Consider the following 20922-nt stretch of genomic DNA (forward strand, 5'->3'; position numbering starts at 1 on the left):
AACTCCTTACAGATTGCGAAATATCATAAAATATGTAATGGCTTAACTCCTTACAGATTGCAAAATCTCATAAAATATGTAAATTGTAATGGCTTAACTTCTTAGAGATTGCGAAATCTCATAAAATATGTAATGTTTTAACTCCTTACAGATTGCAAAATCTCATAAAATATGTAATGGCTTAACTCCTTACAGATTGCGAAATCTCATAAAATATGTAATGGCTTAACTCCTTACAGACTGCAAAATCACATAAAATATGTAATGACTTAACTCCTTACAGATTGCAAAATCTCATAAAATATGTAATGACTTAACTCCTTACAGATTGCAAAATCTCATAAAATATGTAAATTGTAATGGCTTAACTCCTTACAGATTGCAAAATCTCATAAAATATGTAATGACTTAACTCCTTACAGATTGCGAAATCTCATAAAATATGTAATGGCTTAACTCCTTACAGATTGCAAAATCTCATAAAATATGTAACGACTTAACTCCTTACAGATTGTGAAATCTCATAAAATATGTAATGGCTTAACTCCTTACAGATTGCGAAATCTCATAAAATATGTAATGGCTGAACTCAATACATCTGTTGTAAAATCCCTCATTTTGTATCACATGGATCACATTTGCCTCCCACTAAGCAGACACAACAAAACTGGACCAAACTGTGTCTGGGAGAAACAGTAGACCTTGCTGGAGCAAATGCATTAGGAAGGCTGCTATCAGATGACAAATTATGTCTTTTTATGTCTGGAGTCATTCACTTTGTTACTTTTCTATAGCCGTGACATGTTTCTCTTTTGTCACTCTGTTAATTTTGTTCTCTGCTGGCAAAGGTCACACTTCAAAGGTTAATATAAGCTGATTCTTTGCTTCTACTTTAGATCTCCATACAGATAAAATCCTTTCAGGGATAAAAAAAAACCCAATTCAGTTGTAACAGATGCATGTATACATGCAGCCTGTGTAGGCTTCCCAAAACATACTAGTAGATGTCAGAAGTGGGTGGGTGTGAGGGAAGGACTGACTAACAACTATGAAAAAAATTATGTCAGTTGAAAGAAGACTTAATATAAATATTAACTGCTACCCCTTAACCATCCATTCACTGGCATCTTTCAAAGCCAGTGCAAAACGTAACTACTGTTCGTCAGTTTAGTAAAAACAAAAAACAAAAAAACCTCTCATAAATATTTTGCATTGATTAGAAAAGTATTTATTTGAAACAATTTCTAACCTTTGTAAAATCATATGGTGTACATGTAAAAGTATCAGCTGTTAATTAACCCTTGGGGTCCAACACATTTCATATCAACACCTGATATTCCTTTGTATCAACACCATATTTCCCTTTGTATCAACACCTGATGATCCTGGAAACACCTGAAAACCTTTGGTATCAATACTTGATTACCCATGGTATCAACACTTGACCCATGGTATCAACATTTGATGACCCTTGGTATCAACACTTATGACCCTTGGTAGCAACACTTGATGACCGATGGTATCAACACTTGATGCCCCATGGTATCAACATTTGATGACCCATGGTATCAACACTTGATGACCCATGGTATCAACATTTGATGTCCATGGTATCAACATTTGATAACCATGGTATCAACACTTGATGACCCTTGGTATCAACACTGATGACCCTTTGTATCAACATTTGATGACCATGGTATCAACATTTGATGACCCTTGGTATCAACACTTGATGACCCTTGGTATCAACACTGATGACCCTTTGTATCAACACTTAATGACCCTTGGTATCAACACTGATGACCCTTGGTATCAACACTGATGACCCTTGGTATCAACACTGATGACCCTTAGAATTAACATTTGATGACCCTTGGTATCAACACTTGATGGCCTTTGGTATCAACACTTAATGACCCATGGTATCAACACTTGATGGCCTTTGGTATCAACACTTAATTACCCTTGGTATCAACACTTGATGGCCTTTGGTATCAACACTTAATGACCCATGGTATCAACACCTGATTCAGTGGTATGACCCTTGGTGGATCCCTGTAACTGGAAACAGAAGAAGGCATGGTGTACTCACTCAGCAATGCTCGTTCCATTCCAGCAGTGTGAACTGCGCATGTCCTGCTCGTACAGACCGGACTGGCCGCAAATCCTGTCGGCGAGGCGGTTGAAAACACCTTTAGCATCACGGAGGTTCTTCAGTACATTTTCCACCTGGTTACTCAGCGTGTGAGACGTCTTCTGTCTGTAAGGCGGAGTGCTCATGATACTCTGAGACTTTCTGTACGGGCCGTCGGAATCTGAGCGCGAGGTCATGTTCTTGCAGTCCAGCCTCACCTGTGAAGACAGAACATAGAAAGTTAAAAGTTTAATTTGATTAAACACACAAGTAGAACATATTTATTGGATAATTATTGGTTTAATTAGATGTAAAACATTTAATAATTCTGACATACAGTCTTCGGATGAAAAGTTAAAAATGTTTGTTTTATTTAACAACATCACTGGAGTACATAATTAATCATTGTCTATTAGATATTGTCTGTGGGCATGGTGAATATAAAAGATCCCTTGCAGCTAACTGGAAAGAGTAGCCAATCAATTGCATGGGCCACTGGTGGCAGTGGGTTTCCTCTCTCATTATATTTGTGGTCCTTAACCATACATTTAATGCCATATAACCGTAAATAAAATAAAATGTGTTGAGTTTGTCATTAAATAGATCAAATTCCTTCCTTCCTTACAACCTATCATTACTTCTTCTAGAGACATGCACTGGGTGTTCACCATGGAAGATGAGCACACATACATGTGCATGTATCTGTAACATTGATGAGCATATATATCTGTAGTAGTGTTGGAATAAAGTGCTCATATCTCCATTCCTGATGCCCTGTTTAGCCTGACCACCTATACATGTTTAACACATCAAGGGTCTACTGCAGCCCAGATGTGCCACAATTTACTTTATCTATCAACAGTCTTCTTTAAGCACCTTCAATATTTCCCCCAGTTCTCAGATGAGTTGAGGCAGGCTGGCAGCTAGCTGATGACAGCCAGTGTTGGTTGTAATTGTACTCTGGCTGTGGGTGTAATATACATGCGGTATATAACAGCAGCCCTTGTAATTTGTACATGTGGGGATTCACAAGCCTGCAAGCATCATAACACTTCACACTCTCTTTGACAGTTCAGCTGTAACCTTTTTGGTCCTTCACAAAGCCTTTTTGGTGCCAAGAAAATATCACTAAAAAAAGACTACCACAAAACCCTCCATGTTAAAAGTTAAAGTTTGATTTAATAATCACCATGTATTGGATATCAAACATTTGATCATTCTGACATACAGTCTTAGAGAGGAAACCCTAATTTTTCCATTAGAGAAAAAAGAGTGTTTTTTTGTTTAACAACACCACTAGAGCACACTGATTTATTAATCATCAGCTACTGGATGTCAAACATTTGATAATTTTGATATATATATAGAGAGGAAACCCTCTAAAAAAAATTCTTTAGTAACATGGGCTATTTTATATGCACGATCCCACAGACAGGATAGCACATACCATGGCCTTTGATATACCAGTCGTAGTGTACTGGCTGGAAGATGAGATAACCCAATGGGCCCTCCAACAGAAATCGATCCCAGACCTATCGCGCATCAAGTGAGTACTTTACCACTGGGCTACATCCTGCTAACAAACTTCACTAAAAAAAACAATTACACAAAGCCCTCCATGTTTCTCAAACTACTCAGTAAAAAGATCTTTCTTTCTTTCTTTCTTTCTTTCTTTCTTTCTTTCAGAACTATTTATTCCTGTTCATTGCAAATACATATTACTTTCATGGCATGTCTATATTATGGAAAAGAAAAAGAAATTTTTTATTTACGGATATATGGCGTCAGACATATGGTTAATGGTTCTTTTATATGCACTATCCCACAGACAGGGTAGTACATACCACAGCCTTTGATATACCAGTTGTGGTTCATTGGCTGGAATGCGAAATAGCCCAATGGGCCCACCGACTGGGATCGATCCCAATGACGGGGATCGATCCCAGACCGACCGTGCATCGAGCGAGCACCCTACCACTGGGCTACGTCCCGCCCCTCTTTTTTTTCTTCTTTTAACAAGCATCAAAATTATTTTCCATTAATCAGATACATGTACATACAATCAGAAGAAACCAATTTATAGAAGACGAAATATGATTTATCACTGAATTGATCTACAAACATGATGGTGTCATACAACTGGTATATCAAAGACTGTGGTATGTGCTGCACTGTCTATGGAAAAGTGCATATAAGACTATATGTCAGAATTACCAAATGTTTGACATCCAATAGCAGATGATGAATATTTAATGAAGTGTGCTCTACTGGTGTCCAACCGAACTTTAACATTTCACTACAGAATGTTTGTGTAATTTAATTAGCTGCCATTACCATTCATAATTAACACTTCACACTTTCTTTGACAGTTCAGCTTTTTAACCTTTTGATCGAGACAAACTTTATTAATACTTTATGGTTGTGTACGCTAAGATGTTTAAATATCTTCCAGTCTACCCTACATGTGCTAGCATAGTAACAATCTCGATCAATACCAGCCATAACAACAGGCCTCTTGAGATAGCATTTAATCCATTTTTTGTGACGGATGTGAAAATGAAATGGGTCACTTGAATTTGTTTTTGCGTAACCCATAAATGAATTATGCAAATTTTCAATTATCAGAGGCCTGTGACAAGAGACATGATGGAAGTTATTTTTTTTTAACAACACCACTAGAGACCATTGATATATTGCTATTTATTAATGGATGTGAAATGATTTCATAATTCTAACAGTCGTCAAAGAAAACCTGCTATTTTTTCCATTTGCACTTTCATACAGACAGGACAGAACATGCCAATGCCTGTGATATATATATATATATACACATACACATACACATACACATACACAAACACATATATATATATATATATATATACCATGTCATGGGGCACAGGTTAGAATGGGAAAAACAATTAGAGAATAGATCCACTGAAGGGATTTGATCCTTTGGTCCTCAAACCTTGCTATTATAGAGCTGTTACACTCGCTCTCTATCAGTCCCTCAGATTAGTTCATGGAGAGTAATTTTTACCTCCATGGAGTATGCAAATTTATACATGATATACCTCAGGTGTGAAGAACGCTCTACTGACAGAGCACGATCCTGTTCCTACATGAACTTGATGAATACCAGTAATTATTCCATCCTCGTTTTGTATAGGAACCCCCCCTCCCCCCACACACACACTACATGCTCTTTCCCACCCACATGGACAGTACATACCATGGCCTTTGATTATACCCCAGGTGTGAAGACCGCTCTACGGACAGAGTACGATCCTGTTCCTACATGAACTTGATGAATACCAGTAATTATTCAATAACTGACCATCCTGGTTTTGTATAGGACCCCCCCCCCCCCCAACTACATGCTCTTCCCCACCCACATGGACAGCACATACCACAGCCTTTGATTATACCCCAGGTGTGAAGAACGCTCTACTGACAGTATGATCCTGTTCCTACATGAACTTGATGAATACCAGTAATTATTCAGTAACTGACTGTCCTGGTTTTGTATAGGACCCCCCCTCCCCCCCCCCCTAACTACATGCTCTTCCCCACCCACATGGACAGCACATACCACAGCCTTTGATTATACCCCAGGTGTGAAGAACGCTCTACTGACAGTATGATCCTGTTCCTACATGAACTTGATGAATACCAGTAATTATTCAGTAACTGACCGTCCTGGTTTTGTATAGGACCCCCCCCCCCCCCCCCCCCCAACTACATGCTCTTCCCCACCCACATGGACAGCACATACCACAGCCTTTGATTATACCTCAGGTGTGAAAAACACTACTAACAGTATGATCCTGTTCCTACATGAACTTGATGAATACCAATAATTATTCAATAACTGACCATCCTGCTTTTGTATAGGAACCCCCCCCCCCCAACTACATGTTCTTCCCCACCCTCATGGACAGCACATACCACGGCCTTTGATTATACCCCAGGTGTGAAGACCGCTCTACGGACAGAGTACGATCCTGTTCCTACATGAACTTGATGAATACCAGTAATTATTCAGTAACTGACCATCCTGCTTTTGTATAGGAACCCCCCCCCCCCCCAACTACATGTTCTTCCCCACCCTCATGGACAGCACATACCACGGCCTTTGATTATACCCCAGGTGTGAAGACCGCTCTACGGACAGAGTACGATCCTGTTCCTACATGAACTTGATGAATACCAGTAATTATTCAGTAACTGACCGTCCTCATTTTGTACTCAATCAATAGTTTTCACTCGGTGTCTGCGGGATCATATCCCATCTGCACAGTCTCACCTGCCGAGCCGTGCAGACAGGTGATCAGGGCTGGCAGCTCCATTCTACAACATTAATGAGCTCTACAGCCAGCTTCCTTCGAGTCCGGTAATCAAACATTAAGCAATAAAACGTCCACTTGATGACGGAGTCCACGGCACAATGGGTCTTGATTATATTCCCGAGACACATCACGACACGCATGTGTAGGTGGATGGAAAAAATCAATCACAGAATACTTACCTTGTGAGTGAATATACTTACCTTGTGAGTGAATATACTTACCTCGTGAAAGAAAGAAAAAAATGTTTTATTTAACGACGCACTCAACATATGTTATTTACAGTTATATGGTGTCAGACATATGGTTAAGGACCACACAGATATTGAGAGAGGAAACCCGCTGTCGCCACTTGATGGGCTACTCTTTTTGATTAGCAGCAAGGGATCTTTTATATGCACCATCCCACAGATAGGGTAGTATATACCACGGCCTTTGTTACACCAGTCGTGGTGCACTGGCTTGAATGAAAAATAGCCCAATGGGCCCACCGACGAGGATCGATCCTAGACCGACCGCGCATCGAGCGAGCACTGTACCACTGGGCTACATCCCACCCCAACTTACCTTGTGAGTGAATGATATTATTTACATGCCTATATCCAATCTAGGTTCAGAAACGTCCATCACACACCCAGGCTCTGGCATGGAACAGAAGGGTAGTTACCTTATGGGACAATTTCAAATTGGTTACAACAAAGGGGAGAGAATTTTGTCTTGTGTCTGCTAGGGGCTGGATGTAGCCCACTGGTAAAGCGCTCGCTTGATGCGCGGTCAGTTTGGGATAGATGATGATGAATAGATCAAACTTTAACTTTTAATATGGAGGGTTTTGCGGCAGTTGTTTTTTAGTGATGTTTGTTACCACTAAACAAAACAAACTTTCACTGGTCTTTTGACTAGATCATGGTGTGGCAAAAACTGTGATATGTATATATGTGTGTATGTATGTATGTATATATATATATATATATGTCTATGTGTATGTCTATGTATATATCTATTTACCTTGTTGTATATCCTGGGCCCGTCGTCCATTGCTTGTAAAATGGCATCATTAACGCCTGCCTCGATGGACAGTAAAACCTCCTCCAAGTTGAATTTGGTCTTCATGGCGCGCGCGAGAACATCGATCGCGTCCACCAGTTCGTCCCACTCTGGTGTGATCTCGGACACCTTGGCCAGGCATCCGCGCATCACGTTGAAGCAGAACCCGTGACACGGCTTGGCATCCATGTAGCCCTCGCAGTGGGAGCAGTACTGCATGCGCGTCACCGCATGGCGGCAGTCTTCCTCCACCAGGATGTGGTCCGTCGTGTTGATCGCCTCCACCACGATCGACAGCGCGTTCACAAACGACCTTGCCCTCTGGAAGGCCTGGTGCAGCCGGTTAGACAGGTGGTGGGGCACATTCCCGAATGGCTCGATCTCCTCCTGGTTCTGGAGCAGGCAGCTGCGGTAGTTGTCGTTGTACTTCTGGACGTACTTGGGGTCGCTGAGCGCATAGTAAAAGACGGCCGGGAAGAGCGCACTGAAGAAGGTGTTGACGGTGTCGTGGATGCTGACCGGCTGTCGCCGTGCCAACTGCTCGAGGTCGAGGTACAGGTCGCTCACCGTCCCATGATGCTCCGCCCACGGGATGCTGTGCACCTTCGTCAGCAACACCGACGTCCGGTTTTGGGACTCCTCCAAAATGTCAAGTATTCTTTCTGAAAAACGTAAATAAAAACATTATAGCTGCTTAAATCTCAATAAGAAAACTGTTTCTGAAAAAACTTAAATAAAATTTTACAAATTTAACTGTTTAAATGTCAATAAAACTGTTTCTGAAAAACATAAAATAAGAAATTTTTAGCTGCTTAAATCTCAATAAGAAAACTCTTTCTGAAAAAAACCCCCACTGACGTCCGGTTTTGGGACTCCTCCAAAATGTCAAGTATTCTTTCTGAAAAAACGTAAATATTTTTTTAAAAATTTAACTGTAAAAATCTCAATAAAACTGTTTTTTGAAAAACATAAAATAATTTTTCTTTAGTTGATTAAAAAAAATTGTTATCTGTTTAAATGCCAATAAGAAAACTGTTATCTTAATAACATAAATAAATAATCTTGTTCAGTTTGGTTCAGTGATTTTTCAAGATATTATTTCTTTAAAATGTAAAACAAGAAAGATATTACATGTAGCTACCAGATTGAAATTTGAAGGCATTACATCGGGTTTGAAAGGTTTGCTACCCGCTACAAAAGTTTGTGTAGGGGTATGCTCCAGTGACCACCACCCCCACCCCCACCCCCCGTTCCAAGGCCCCTGTGCAACTGAATCTTAATATTATTAACTGGTACTGGTAAATAATCTTATTCAGCATTAGTCCGGTATTGTGACTGCTCCAAAATATGAAGTATTCCATGTAACAAACATAAATAAAAAGATGTTAGCTGATTAAATCTCAACACTGGTACTTTTCTTTCTAAGACTTTATGTCAAAATTACTAAGTGTCTGACATCCAATAGCCAATGATTAATAAAAAATCAATGTGCTCTAGTGGTGTTGTTAAACAAAACAAAGTTTAAACTCAACACAGGTAAAAATTATTTTGTTCAGGTAATTAATACTGTTCAGTCCTGTTTTGTGATTATTCTAAAATATCACATTAATATTGTGACATGATTTTGATTTGTTTGTGAATACACAATGTAGCACATATTCACAATGTATACACCTCACAAACCACTGGTATCTATAATGTGTATCTGCAATTTTAATGCATGCATATAAATGCCGTGACTTACAGTTGGGCACAAAGAACGCAAAATCATATATGTACATATTCACACCCTCCCCACCGGTTTACAGTAATGAAATCACAACAAAGATGTTTAAACATGAATTCTGGTATCATTAAACAAACATTCTTTTCTCTTTCTAAAAACAATACAGGTGTTGTTTTAAAAATATAGCTATTAATCAATATAAATTTTAATGTACATGTAACATTCTTGCAGTGAATGAATTAATTGCAATTTACTCTGCAACAGTCTCATGTTTGTGTCTAGCAACACGAAACACAGTAGTTATAGAGATAACAGCATAACTGACTGCCAAAGTGGAATGTCTTATCTAGGTTTGACTACGTAGTAATACAATTTTAATCATACCTCATGTATGTCTGTGACATACTTGACGTATAATACTATGATATATACACAGGGTCATTAAACATAGGTAACATCTAAATACTGATAACTATTATACAATATATTCATATTACACAAAGCACTATGCAATGTCTTATTTATTACCAAACACTGAAGTAAGTTTTACAAACTTCCATGTAATATCCACATGACAAGTAAACACGTCGATTCACAGAGTTTGCGGATGATTCTTTTTTGTTCATACCCCGATGAAGTTAAAAGAAATAACAGACAATCATGATTAAAAGTTTAATAATTGACTGGTTGAGTGAGTGGATGGATGCATGGATGGAAGGATGGATGAATTAGATATATGGATAGATGATTAAAAGTTTAATAATTGACTGGTTGAGTGAGTGGATGGATGCATGGATGGAAGGATGGATGAATTAGATATATGGATAGATGATTAAAAGTTTAATAATTGACTGGTTGAGTGAGTGGATGGATGCATGGATGGAAGGATGGATGAATTAGATATATGGATAGATGATTAAAAGTTTAATAATTGACTGGTTGAGTGAGTGGATGGATGCATGGATGGAAGGATGGATGAATTAGATATATGGATAGATGATTAAAAGTTTAATAATTGACTGGTTGAGTGAGTGGATGGATGCATGGATGGAAGGATGGATGAATTAGATATATGGATAGATGATTAAAAGTTTAATAATTGACTGGTTGAGTGAGTGGATGGATGCATGGATGGAAGGATGGATGAATTAGATATATGGATAGATGATTAAAAGTTTAATAATTGACTGGTTGAGTGAGTGGATGGATGCATGGATGGAAGGATGGATGAATTAGATATATGGATAGATGATTAAAAGTTTAATAATTGACTGGTTGAGTGAGTGGATGGATGCATGGATGCATGGATGGAAGGATGGATGAATTAGATATATGGATAGATGATTAAAAGTTTAATAATTGACTGGTTGAGTGAGTGGATGGATGCATGGATGCATGGATGGAAGGATGGATGAATTAGATATATGGATAGATGATTAAAAGTTTAATAATTGACTGGTTGAGTGAGTGGATGGATGCATGGATGCATGGATGGAAGGATGGATGAATTAGATATATGGATAGATGATTAAAAGTTTAATAATTGACTGGTTGAGCGAGTGGATGGATGCATGGATGCATGGATGGAAGGATGGATGAATTAGATATATGGATAGATGATTAAAAGTTTAATAATTGACTAGTTGAGCGAGTGGATGGATGCATGGATGCATGGATGGAAGGATGGATGAATTAGATATATGGATAGATGATTAAAAGTTTAATAACTGACTGCATGACTGCATGGATGGATTCGGGTGGATGGATGGATGGATGAATGGATAATTGGATGGGTAGATTATAGAGGGATGGATGGACAGATCGACAGATCGATGACACAACCATGCATTGTCATCATCAACTATATACCCAGGTCAGCTGATGTAAAACTGCTCACAATTTTGCTCGACAAGTGAGCCTAGAAAAGCTAATTATACGTAATAGTCTTAATAAATATCATAATATCAGTGGGCCGTTTCTCCACTGAAAGCCATTCTGTCGAGGTATGCTGCGAGCTGGGCCTGTGATCGACAGATCTGTTTGCCTGAGCTAACTTCCATGTTGATGCATCTTCTAAATGAGTGTGTTAAAACACATTGGTCAGACCCCGGGGACCAGCGGGCAAACACCGGCCCAGACCAGACCACAAACCGGTTAATCGGTGAGGCGACTGACTGTCAACACCACGGATAACAGCTGATGGACCTGATATATATATATATATATATTCTGTAACAAAGAGATAATGTCTACCGGCCTTGGTGGTGTCGGGATTAAGCAATCACACATAAGGCTGGTAGGTACAGGGTTCGCAGCCTGGTACCAGCTCCCACCCCAGAGTGAGTTTTAATGACTAAATGGGTAGGTATAATCCCACTACACCCTCTTTTCTCTTTATAACCATTAACAACTAACACACCAGGGGCGTAGAAATGGAAAATATTTAACTAGCCCGGATTTCTACTAGTCCGCCAATCTATAGAACAATATATTATTAACAATATTATAATATACAGTGTCTTCACTTCAAACGATATATAATATTATAGAATATAGATATACTGACAAAACATTATTAAGAACACTTGGTAAGTGATCAACATAAGATGACAAAGTCAAAAAGACAGATAGACTGACAGACTGGTAGTTGCATTTTTAACTCATTCATCATAATTTTTACTTGCATTTGGTGTGCAGACGAGTACTTTCTGCAGCCCTGACCTACTGGATGGATGGATGGATAGTTTTGTTAGATAGATTAGTTTTTAACAGATGGGTGGATGGATGGATAAATTGACATAATGGACAGACAGAAGGATTGGACTGATAAATGGAAGGATGGATAAATGGAAGGATGGATAAATACAAAGATGGGCACTGGATACTGGTTCGGTTGATGTATTACTGAATATAAGAGTTCCTGGTAGGGTGGTTAATAATGGATGGAATAGAATAGATAAAAAAGATGTTTAATGACACCCCAGCACAAAAAATAATGGATGGATGGATGGATGGATGGATCAGAGAAGGGCAAAAGGAACACGTCTGTGGACCGTATACTATAAGAAGACAACAAAGCAGACTTAACCATTTACTTATCAGTAAGTTTTTAACCTACTGACTGACAAACCGAAGAACCATCAATCACCAGCGATGATACTTGTATCATCTTAAGACTAGATGTAGCAGACAAAGGTGACAATCACAGAAGTGAGAAAATTGAAAATCACCACCATTTCAAAGGACAAACGTCAAGAGCTACTACAGGATTGTGTTCCAAGGGCTTCCTAACAAAGCATTCACACTGGTGTCCACCTTCCTCTGGCAGAGTCGTAGCTGGAAAACGCTGACAGTGGGATAACTTCTGTCCCACGCCACTCAGGACTTCATTAGTACTTACTAGACTCTGGAGCGAGGAAATCAATTCCAACTATTGTCCACGCTTTAATCTCTCGAGAACGGCTGATTAGGGCAGTAGTTGCAGGGGTTGTAACCTGCTTACAGCAAATTAATTGCCTGTCTGTGGTAAATATGTGAGCTGCTCACACTGAAAAATGGTCTTCACCCTGCCTCATATTCAATAAGTCATGAGTGTCGGTTGACATTTGGCAGATACAGAATTACATGTAGATCCCAGCTCCCTGAGGTAAAAGCTGATGATGAAATAAAGCATTATATAGTCTGGATTAAACACTAGGGAAGAAAGACTTCAGACCTCACTGAATAAAAACTCCATTCAGAGATTTATAAATGTGAATTCCAGAAAATGTAACCCACTGAAGCAAATATGCATTTGATACTACTGCAGGCCATTTTAATTAAATCACTGGTTATTAAATTCATGTCATTTTAACTGGGATTTCCATGCTTTTGCTGAATTAACCATTTGAGGAGTTTTAGGTGTGTGTAGAATTCATCTCCCCACAGCTCCCCCCCCCCCCCTTAAAAAAACAAATCCTAACTACAGCCCTGATATGTCATACCAAATAACCACAGTTTAAAATCATAAATGTGCTTAGGTGTTAGATCTTCGATCCACCCTTCGTGTCCTACACAAGCTGAGATACATGTGGCCTTTAAAGAGACCATGGTTACTAGGCAGTGTAACATATTTTCAGTAATTACATCTTTCCTTACCATTAAATTACACTTCAATCACAGAGTTAAACATATATTTTGTTTAACAACAGGTTTGTTGGTAGTCATTACAAGACAAGCAGGTATTAACTATACATCTGGCAGGTATGGAAGGACAGGTTTGTTGGTAGTCATTAGTAGACTGGTATGGAAGGACAGGTTTGTTGGTAGTCATTTACAAGGCAAGCAGGTATTAACTATACATCTGGCAGGTATGGAAGGACAGGTTTGTTGGTAGTCATTAGTAGACTGGTATGGAAGGACAGGTTTGTTGGTAGTCATTAATAGACTGGTATGGAAGGACAGGTTTGTTGGTAGTCATTAGTAGATTGGTATGGAAGGACAGGTTTGTTGGTAGTCATTAGTAGACTGGTATGGAAGGACAGGTTTGTTGGTAGTCATTAGTAGACTGGTATGGAAGGACAGGTTTGTTGGTAGTCATTAGTAGACTGGTATGGAAGGACAGGTTTGTTGGTAGTCATTAATAGACTGGTATGCAAGGACAGGTTTGTTGGTAGTCATTTACAAGGCAAGCAGGTATTAACTATACATCTGGCAGGTATGGAAGGACAGGTTTGTTGGTAGTCATTAACAGACAGGTATGGAAGGACAGGTTTGTTGGTAGTCATTAATAGACTGGTATGGAAGGACAGGTTTGTTGGTAGTCATTAATAGACAGATATGGAAGGACAGGTTTGTTGGTACTTGACTACCGTCTGTTTGGCAAGCTGGCTTCTGGCTCAAAACTCACTCTACTCACCAGACAGACAGCAGCTGATGTTACGGTGTAGTAATACGCACTTGAACTACTTTCATGTGCTAGCTAGACAATTTAGTTCTGCGGCAAATGGAGCGGAACAGATGGTAGAGTTTGCAGCGTGTAAAGTCTTGCCAGAAAGCAGATAGGTTTGCCACTAAAACTCCACACACACACACAGGTCATACACACGAATATAGCAACACTTCTTCACCCACTTGACTGTCCTAAGAACTTTATTACATAGCTTGTAAGAACAGATTTGGGGGGGGGGGAGGGTAGGGGGGAAAGGGAGGGAGAAGGATTGCAGGGGTCTTAGCAACCAATATTAATACAGTGAAACCCCTCTAAACTGGACACCCTTGGGACTAAGTAAAATGTCTGGTTTTAAGAGGTATCTGGTTTAATGAGGTTAAGTTCTTTACTGATTTAAAAAAAAAAGGACCGTGAAAAATGTCTGGTTTTGAGGGAATTCCGGTTTACAGAGGGTCCGGTTTTGAGAGGTTTCACTGTATATGAAAAAAAGAAATGTTTTATTTAACGATGCACTCAACACATTTTATTTACGGTTATATGGAGTCAGACATACGGTTAAGAACCACAGAGATTTTGAGAGGAAACCCGCTGTCGCCACTACATGATCTACTCTTTCCGATTAGCAGCAAGGGATCTTTTATTTGCGCTTCCCACAGGCAGGATATCACATACCATGGCCTTTGTTGAACCAGTTATGGATCACTGGTCGGTGCAAGTGGTTTACACCTACCCATTGAGCCTTGCGGAGCACTCACTCAGGGTTTTGAGTCGGTATCTGGATTAAAAATCCCATGCCTCGACTGGGATCCGAACCCAGTACCTACCAGCCTGTAGACCGATGGCCTGCCACGACGCCACCGAGGCCGGTCTCACTGTATATGAATTTACCAAAAAAAATTGTCAAAACCAATGCCGTTAAGTTTGATGTTTGTTGAATGACTCCTTCTCAAGACGTTCCAGCCAGTGCACCACGACTGGTATATCAAAGGCTGTGGTATGTACTATCCTGTCCGTGGGATGGTGCATATAAAAGATCTCTTGCTGCTAATCAAAAAGAGTAGCCCATGAAATGGTGACAGCAGGTTTCCTCTCTCAATATCTGTGTGGTCCATAACCATATGTCTGACGCCATATAACCGTAAATACAATGTGTTGAGTGTGTCGTTAAATAAAACATTTCTTTATTTCTTTCCTTCTCAAGATTGGATCTCTCTTAACCCCTTCCCTACCCCCATCCCCAAAACAAAACACCTGTCTGTCTGTTAAGGAGACTTCATATTTTAAATAAAAAACCCTCAAAGTGTGCGGGGGACTGCCTCCCCCCCCCCCCGTTTCGGCCATACTGAAATTCCCGATATGATTGGTGCCCCTTTTAACAATCTGTCCCCCCACTAAACAAACTTCCTGTGGCCTAGGCCCAACCTCCTGGAAACTAACCTCCAAAAAATCGTAGGGCTAATAAAAAAAATTATATGGTAGTATTTTATATTTAGAAACGCCCGATCAAAAGTGGCGATCAAAATTGTATAAATATTTAAGTTATATTTATTAATTTTATTAGAAATGGCACATTTCAAATAAAAATATAAAGCCCCATACCCCCATTGGCTTAAGCTCAAAATTGACCTAAGTAATTCTGACCCGGGGTTGGGCCCCTGGCCTCCAGAGGTCGAACCTGGGGTAGACATGCTCGAAACCGTAGTGGTATAGGAGCATGTTAAAAACATTACGTTATGTTCAAAGTGTGTCAGCTGATGGGGATTGATGCTCTGACCTAACTATCAAGTTTATTCAATCTGCATTCCAAGATCTACGATGGAAATGAAGCCAAGAATTTTGTTCTTGTATCTTTTCTGTTTTTGAGAAAGACAAAAAAAATGTGGCAGAAATGTTTGTTATCTGGTTTCATGGGTATAGAACGTGTTTACTGCATATGGTACATAAAATAAAAACACTTCAAAACACAGCATAGTAAAAAAAAAAATATAAATTGACAATTCACATGGAAATAGGAATCGGATTACATTACGCCATAAAGTCGTGTTTTCTCAACAAACGGGCCAGACTGTGTGTTAATTCCTCCTCGATGGGTTGAGGCACCCAGTCAGCTCTTAACCTGGCAGATAAAGTTTAACTCACGATATGTGCTGCAGCGTAATAGCTTTTCCACCTTGTTGTGCAAACCTTTTTCCTTTAGCCATTTGTTTTAAACAGATTCTGAGTGCTCAGGGTTGAGGTGCTTCAGTCAAAGGATCAAATCCCCTCCATAGACCCATTATCTTATTGGGTGTTCCACAGGACTGGTATGTGCTGTCCTGTCTGTCAGAGGAAAGTGTGGGAGAGACTGGACCGTCATAATGCTGCAGCCATTGTAATGTGTTTCCGACTAATAAAACCTTTTTTATTATTTCATAAAACATTTTTGCCTATAGTCCATCCCATCATTCTATAAAAATGTTTCTTGTAAATCATTTCAGTTTGGTCTGACATAACAAGAAAAGTAAAAGTGTTTTGGAAATAACAAAACAAATAATATATTTGTAATGCAATTTACAAATCAGTCGTCTCAGAAATAAATAACTTGTAGTAAATTTCATAGTACGAAAAAAGGAAGGAAATGTTTTATTTAACGACACACTCAACAGATTTTATTTACGGTTACATGGCGTCGGATAAAAGATGGGAGGAGTCGAATTACCTCCAGTGTATAAACAGGAGTTGCATGTTTGTTCTGTTTGAAGAATATGTAGTGAATGTGTGAAGTTAAAATTTGATTTGTTTAACGACACCACTAGAGCACATTGTTTTATTAATCACTGGCTACTGGATGTCAACCATTTGGTAATTACGACACATTATACAGTCATATAGGAAATCTGCGATGTACCTTTTTTCATTAGCAGCACACGGTAAATTTTATACGAACGTTTCCACAGACATGACAACACATACCATGGCCTTTGATACACCAGTCATGGGGAACTGGTTGGGATGTGGGAAAAACACCAATTATAAAATGGGTCCAATAACAGGTTTCAATCATATAACCAAAGCACCTCAGGTGAATACTCTACCCACTAAGCCAGCTTGCTTTTGTTTTTAACAACACCACTAGGACACATTGATTTATTAATCATCGGCTGTTGGATATCAAACACTTGGTAATTTTTACACACAGTCTTAGAAAGAGAAAACCTGCTACAATGTTCCATTAATAGCAAGGGATTTTTTGTATGCACTTTTCCACAGACATGACAACACATACCATGGCCTTTGATACAGCAGTCGTGGGGAACTGGTTGGAATGGGAGGAAAATCCCAATCCGAGAATGGGTCCACCAAGAGGTTTCGACCTCAGACGAGTGCTCTACCCACTGAGCCAGATTCCAGAATGTGTTCGAAGTATTTCGGTCTGACCTGCCCACCTGACAAGCAAGCTAGGGCCGTATGAATTATTAATAAGCTGTGCGGGATACACCACATCAAGCTTCCTTTCGACCAGCCTCTGAGCAGGCACGCAGATGACTCTGGTGTTAAAGACACAATGTTGGCCGGGTCCAAACACCGAGCGACCGTCTGCGCTGTATAACGCTGTATAACGCTCCACCGATCAAGAATCATACAGCGACATTCCTTGTCATTTAGTATCTCCACTGACCAGAAGACCCTGCTTCTGTCACAGGGACAGCCGTGTTTAAAGAGTCCACATTTATAGCCTCAAGAGTCCATTGTTCACGGGGCTCATTTGCATTTAATGTGCCACAAGTGGCTCGAGAAAGGGCAGCAGGCTGTATGAAAAGTGGGATCGGTTTCTGTCTGCCCGGCACACTGCGCATATTGTCTGTGCCCAAAGGTGTTTTGAGGAAAGGAAATTGTTATGACACTGGGGAATAAAAAGTATTAATGTACGAGTTATTTATGAAGTGCTAGCTTGACAAAGACCAACATCTCTTCATTCATGGTGCTGTATGTACACAAATAAAGCTCATAGAAAAATAGCATTATGGTGTATAATCCTTAAATGTGAATGAATCAAGGAGAACAAGTCACAATTCAAGTTCTGGAGCAATTAACTATCACAGTAACTGAAGAAAAAACTGTACGTTTACTTCTGAAATATATTCAACTGGTCTAATTCTGTCAATACTGGTTTTCTTAAAGGGACATATCCACTGCAATATGCCTCTAGCTACCCCCCCCCCCCCCCCCCCCATTTTATCCTTTAACCTGTTACTGTCTGTTTACCAATGTTTATACAATGCACAAACCAACATCCCTATTTCAACTGAACCCCTGCTCCAGGATTCATTTTTTTTTATAGCTTATATCCCATTAGGGTTCAATTTTTCATTTCAACTTATTTGTGTGCTCATATCCAATTAAGGTTCAAGCAAGCTGTCCTAGGAAAAACTAAAGTAAAGTTTGTTTTATTTAACAACGCCACTAGAGCACATTGATTTTTTATCTTATCATCAGCTATTGGACGTCAAACATATGGTCATTCTGACACTGTTTTTTAGAGGAAACCCGCTGTTGCCACATAGGCTACTCTTTTATGACAGGCAGCAAGGGATCTTTTATTTGTGCTTCCCACAGGCAGGATAGCACAAACCATGGCCTTTGTTGAACCAGTTATGGACCATTGAGCCTTGTGGAGCACTCACTCAGGGATTGGAGTCGGTATCTGGATTAAAAATCCCATGCCTCGACTGGTATCCGAACCCAGTACCTACCAGCCTGTAGACCGATAGCCTTACCACAACGCCACCAAGCCTTCCTAGGAACACTCACGTCAGCTATCTGGGCTGTCTGTCCAGGACAGTGGGTTAGTTGTTAATTGTTAGTGGTTAGTGAGAGACTGTAGTGGCCTGACACCTTCCAACTGAGTCATTAAATCACACTCTGTGGGTTAATTCCTCCTTGATTCCGCCATGGCACCCAGTCATCTCTTAAAAGTTTGTTTTGTTTAACAACACCATTAGAGCACATTGATTTATTAATCATCAGAACTAAATTATACAGGTTTATACATATGGAGTTTCTGGTGGTGCAAAAACAAAATAGAAAAAGGGCCCAGATGGTTCATATTCGAAACACCCCCACCTCAGGTCCAGATCACACTTCTCCCCTGCTACTCTACTGAAGCCAGTTCTAGGACTACTCAGTGGTGTGTGTACTAAACCCACAGATGAAAGTTAATTTCATATTGCTATAACAAAGACTATAAAATTTGAATTAAGCTGGGATACGAACCCAGTACCTACCAGTCTTTATGTTCGATTAGCTATACACACTACTCTACTGAAGCCAGTTCTAGGACTACTCAGTGGTGTGTGTACTAAACCCACATCTGAAAGTTAATTTCATATTGCTATAACAAAGACTATAAAATATGAATTAAGCTGGGATACGAACCCAGTACCTACCAGTCTTTATGTTCGATTAGCTTTACACACTACTCTACTGAAGCCAGTTCTAAGACTACACAATGGTGTGTGCATTGAATCCACGGCTGACAGTTAATTTCATATTGCTATGACAAAGACTATAAAATTTGATTTAAGCTGTAAACCCTGCTGAAAGACTGCCAGATCAATAACGACTTTAGCAGAAGCAAAAATAGGACTGTCGTAAAAACGGGGAAAAATGTGTAACACGTGCGTGCAGCGGCCAATGAGATCACTTTCCGCGCGGCCCATGAATGCATTTTCTTCAGAACAGGGCTGGAAATGTGCTATTTAGTTCGTCCATAAAAACTTCTATGCCTGTTTTTAAACAAAAAATATCTTTGCATGATCAATTCACAAGGAAATCACTGAGGCCTCTTCTAGGATGAGAGATGTATATATATAAAAAAAATCAATTATTAAAAAAAAGAACAAAAGTTAATAAATACAGAATCCGTACAATTTAAATGCTTATACAGGTATGTATAAATGAATAGATCTTCAAGAACTATCCATTTTTATATTACTGTTAAAAATAAATTGGTACGGCTAGAAAAGGGCTGAGATATTCAAATTGTATTAAACTGCAAGTATTAAATTACACTCATGTAACTACATATATTTACAATGGTTAAACTCCAGGGCACATTTCATTTTTGAAATTTTGATTCACAACATTAGCTATCACTAGTATTAGTTTGAAAATTGAATGTTACACAATTGTATAGTGATCTCTGAAATTTGTGTAGTGAATCGCCAAATAATCCTGAAAAAAATGTTTCCTGAACATGTGTTTAAAGAGGAAACAACAGGCTTAGTAAAGTTTGTTTTGTTTAACGACACCACTAGAGCACAATGATTTATTAATCATTGGCTATTGGATGTCAAACATATGGTAATTTTTGACTGTCGATGAGAGGAAACCCACTACAGTTTTTCATTAGCAGCAAGGGATATTTTATATGCACCATCCCACAGATAGGATAGTACATACCACAGCTTTTGATATACCAGTCGTGGTGCACTGGCTGGAACATTTTGGCCAGGCTTTCTGCCAAAAAATAATTTGACGATACTTAATAAAAACAATACAGATCATAAGTGTCCCTACTATTGTCCGTCCCACGAGGAATGCCTTTTTTCATACTGTGGAATTTACTATAAGTTATTTATTTCTGAGCCTTTGACCAGCTGTGATGCACTGGTTGGAATGAGAAAAAAAACCCAATCAGTTGAAAGGATCCACTGAAGTGGTTCAATCCTGCGATGCAAGCACCTCAAGCGAGCAC

General features: G+C 39.3%; 1 protein-coding gene across 1 annotated transcript in view; it reads right to left on the minus strand.

The window, feature by feature from the left end:
* The window catches only part of LOC121375098 (glypican-5-like), a 126776-nt gene that overhangs the window by 62804 nt on the left and 43050 nt on the right, over positions 1 to 20922 (minus strand). The window contains exons 3-4 of the mRNA XM_041502339.1: positions 7492 to 8192; positions 2096 to 2355 (exon numbers count right to left, since the gene is read on the minus strand). Of these exons, the coding sequence (XP_041358273.1) occupies positions 2096 to 2355; positions 7492 to 8192 (961 nt within the window). The remainder of the gene's footprint in view (positions 1 to 2095; positions 2356 to 7491; positions 8193 to 20922) is intronic.

This window comes from Gigantopelta aegis, chromosome 1 (genome assembly GCF_016097555.1).
Source record: "Gigantopelta aegis isolate Gae_Host chromosome 1, Gae_host_genome, whole genome shotgun sequence".
In the NCBI taxonomy this organism is placed as follows: Eukaryota; Metazoa; Mollusca; class Gastropoda; order Neomphalida; family Peltospiridae; genus Gigantopelta; species Gigantopelta aegis.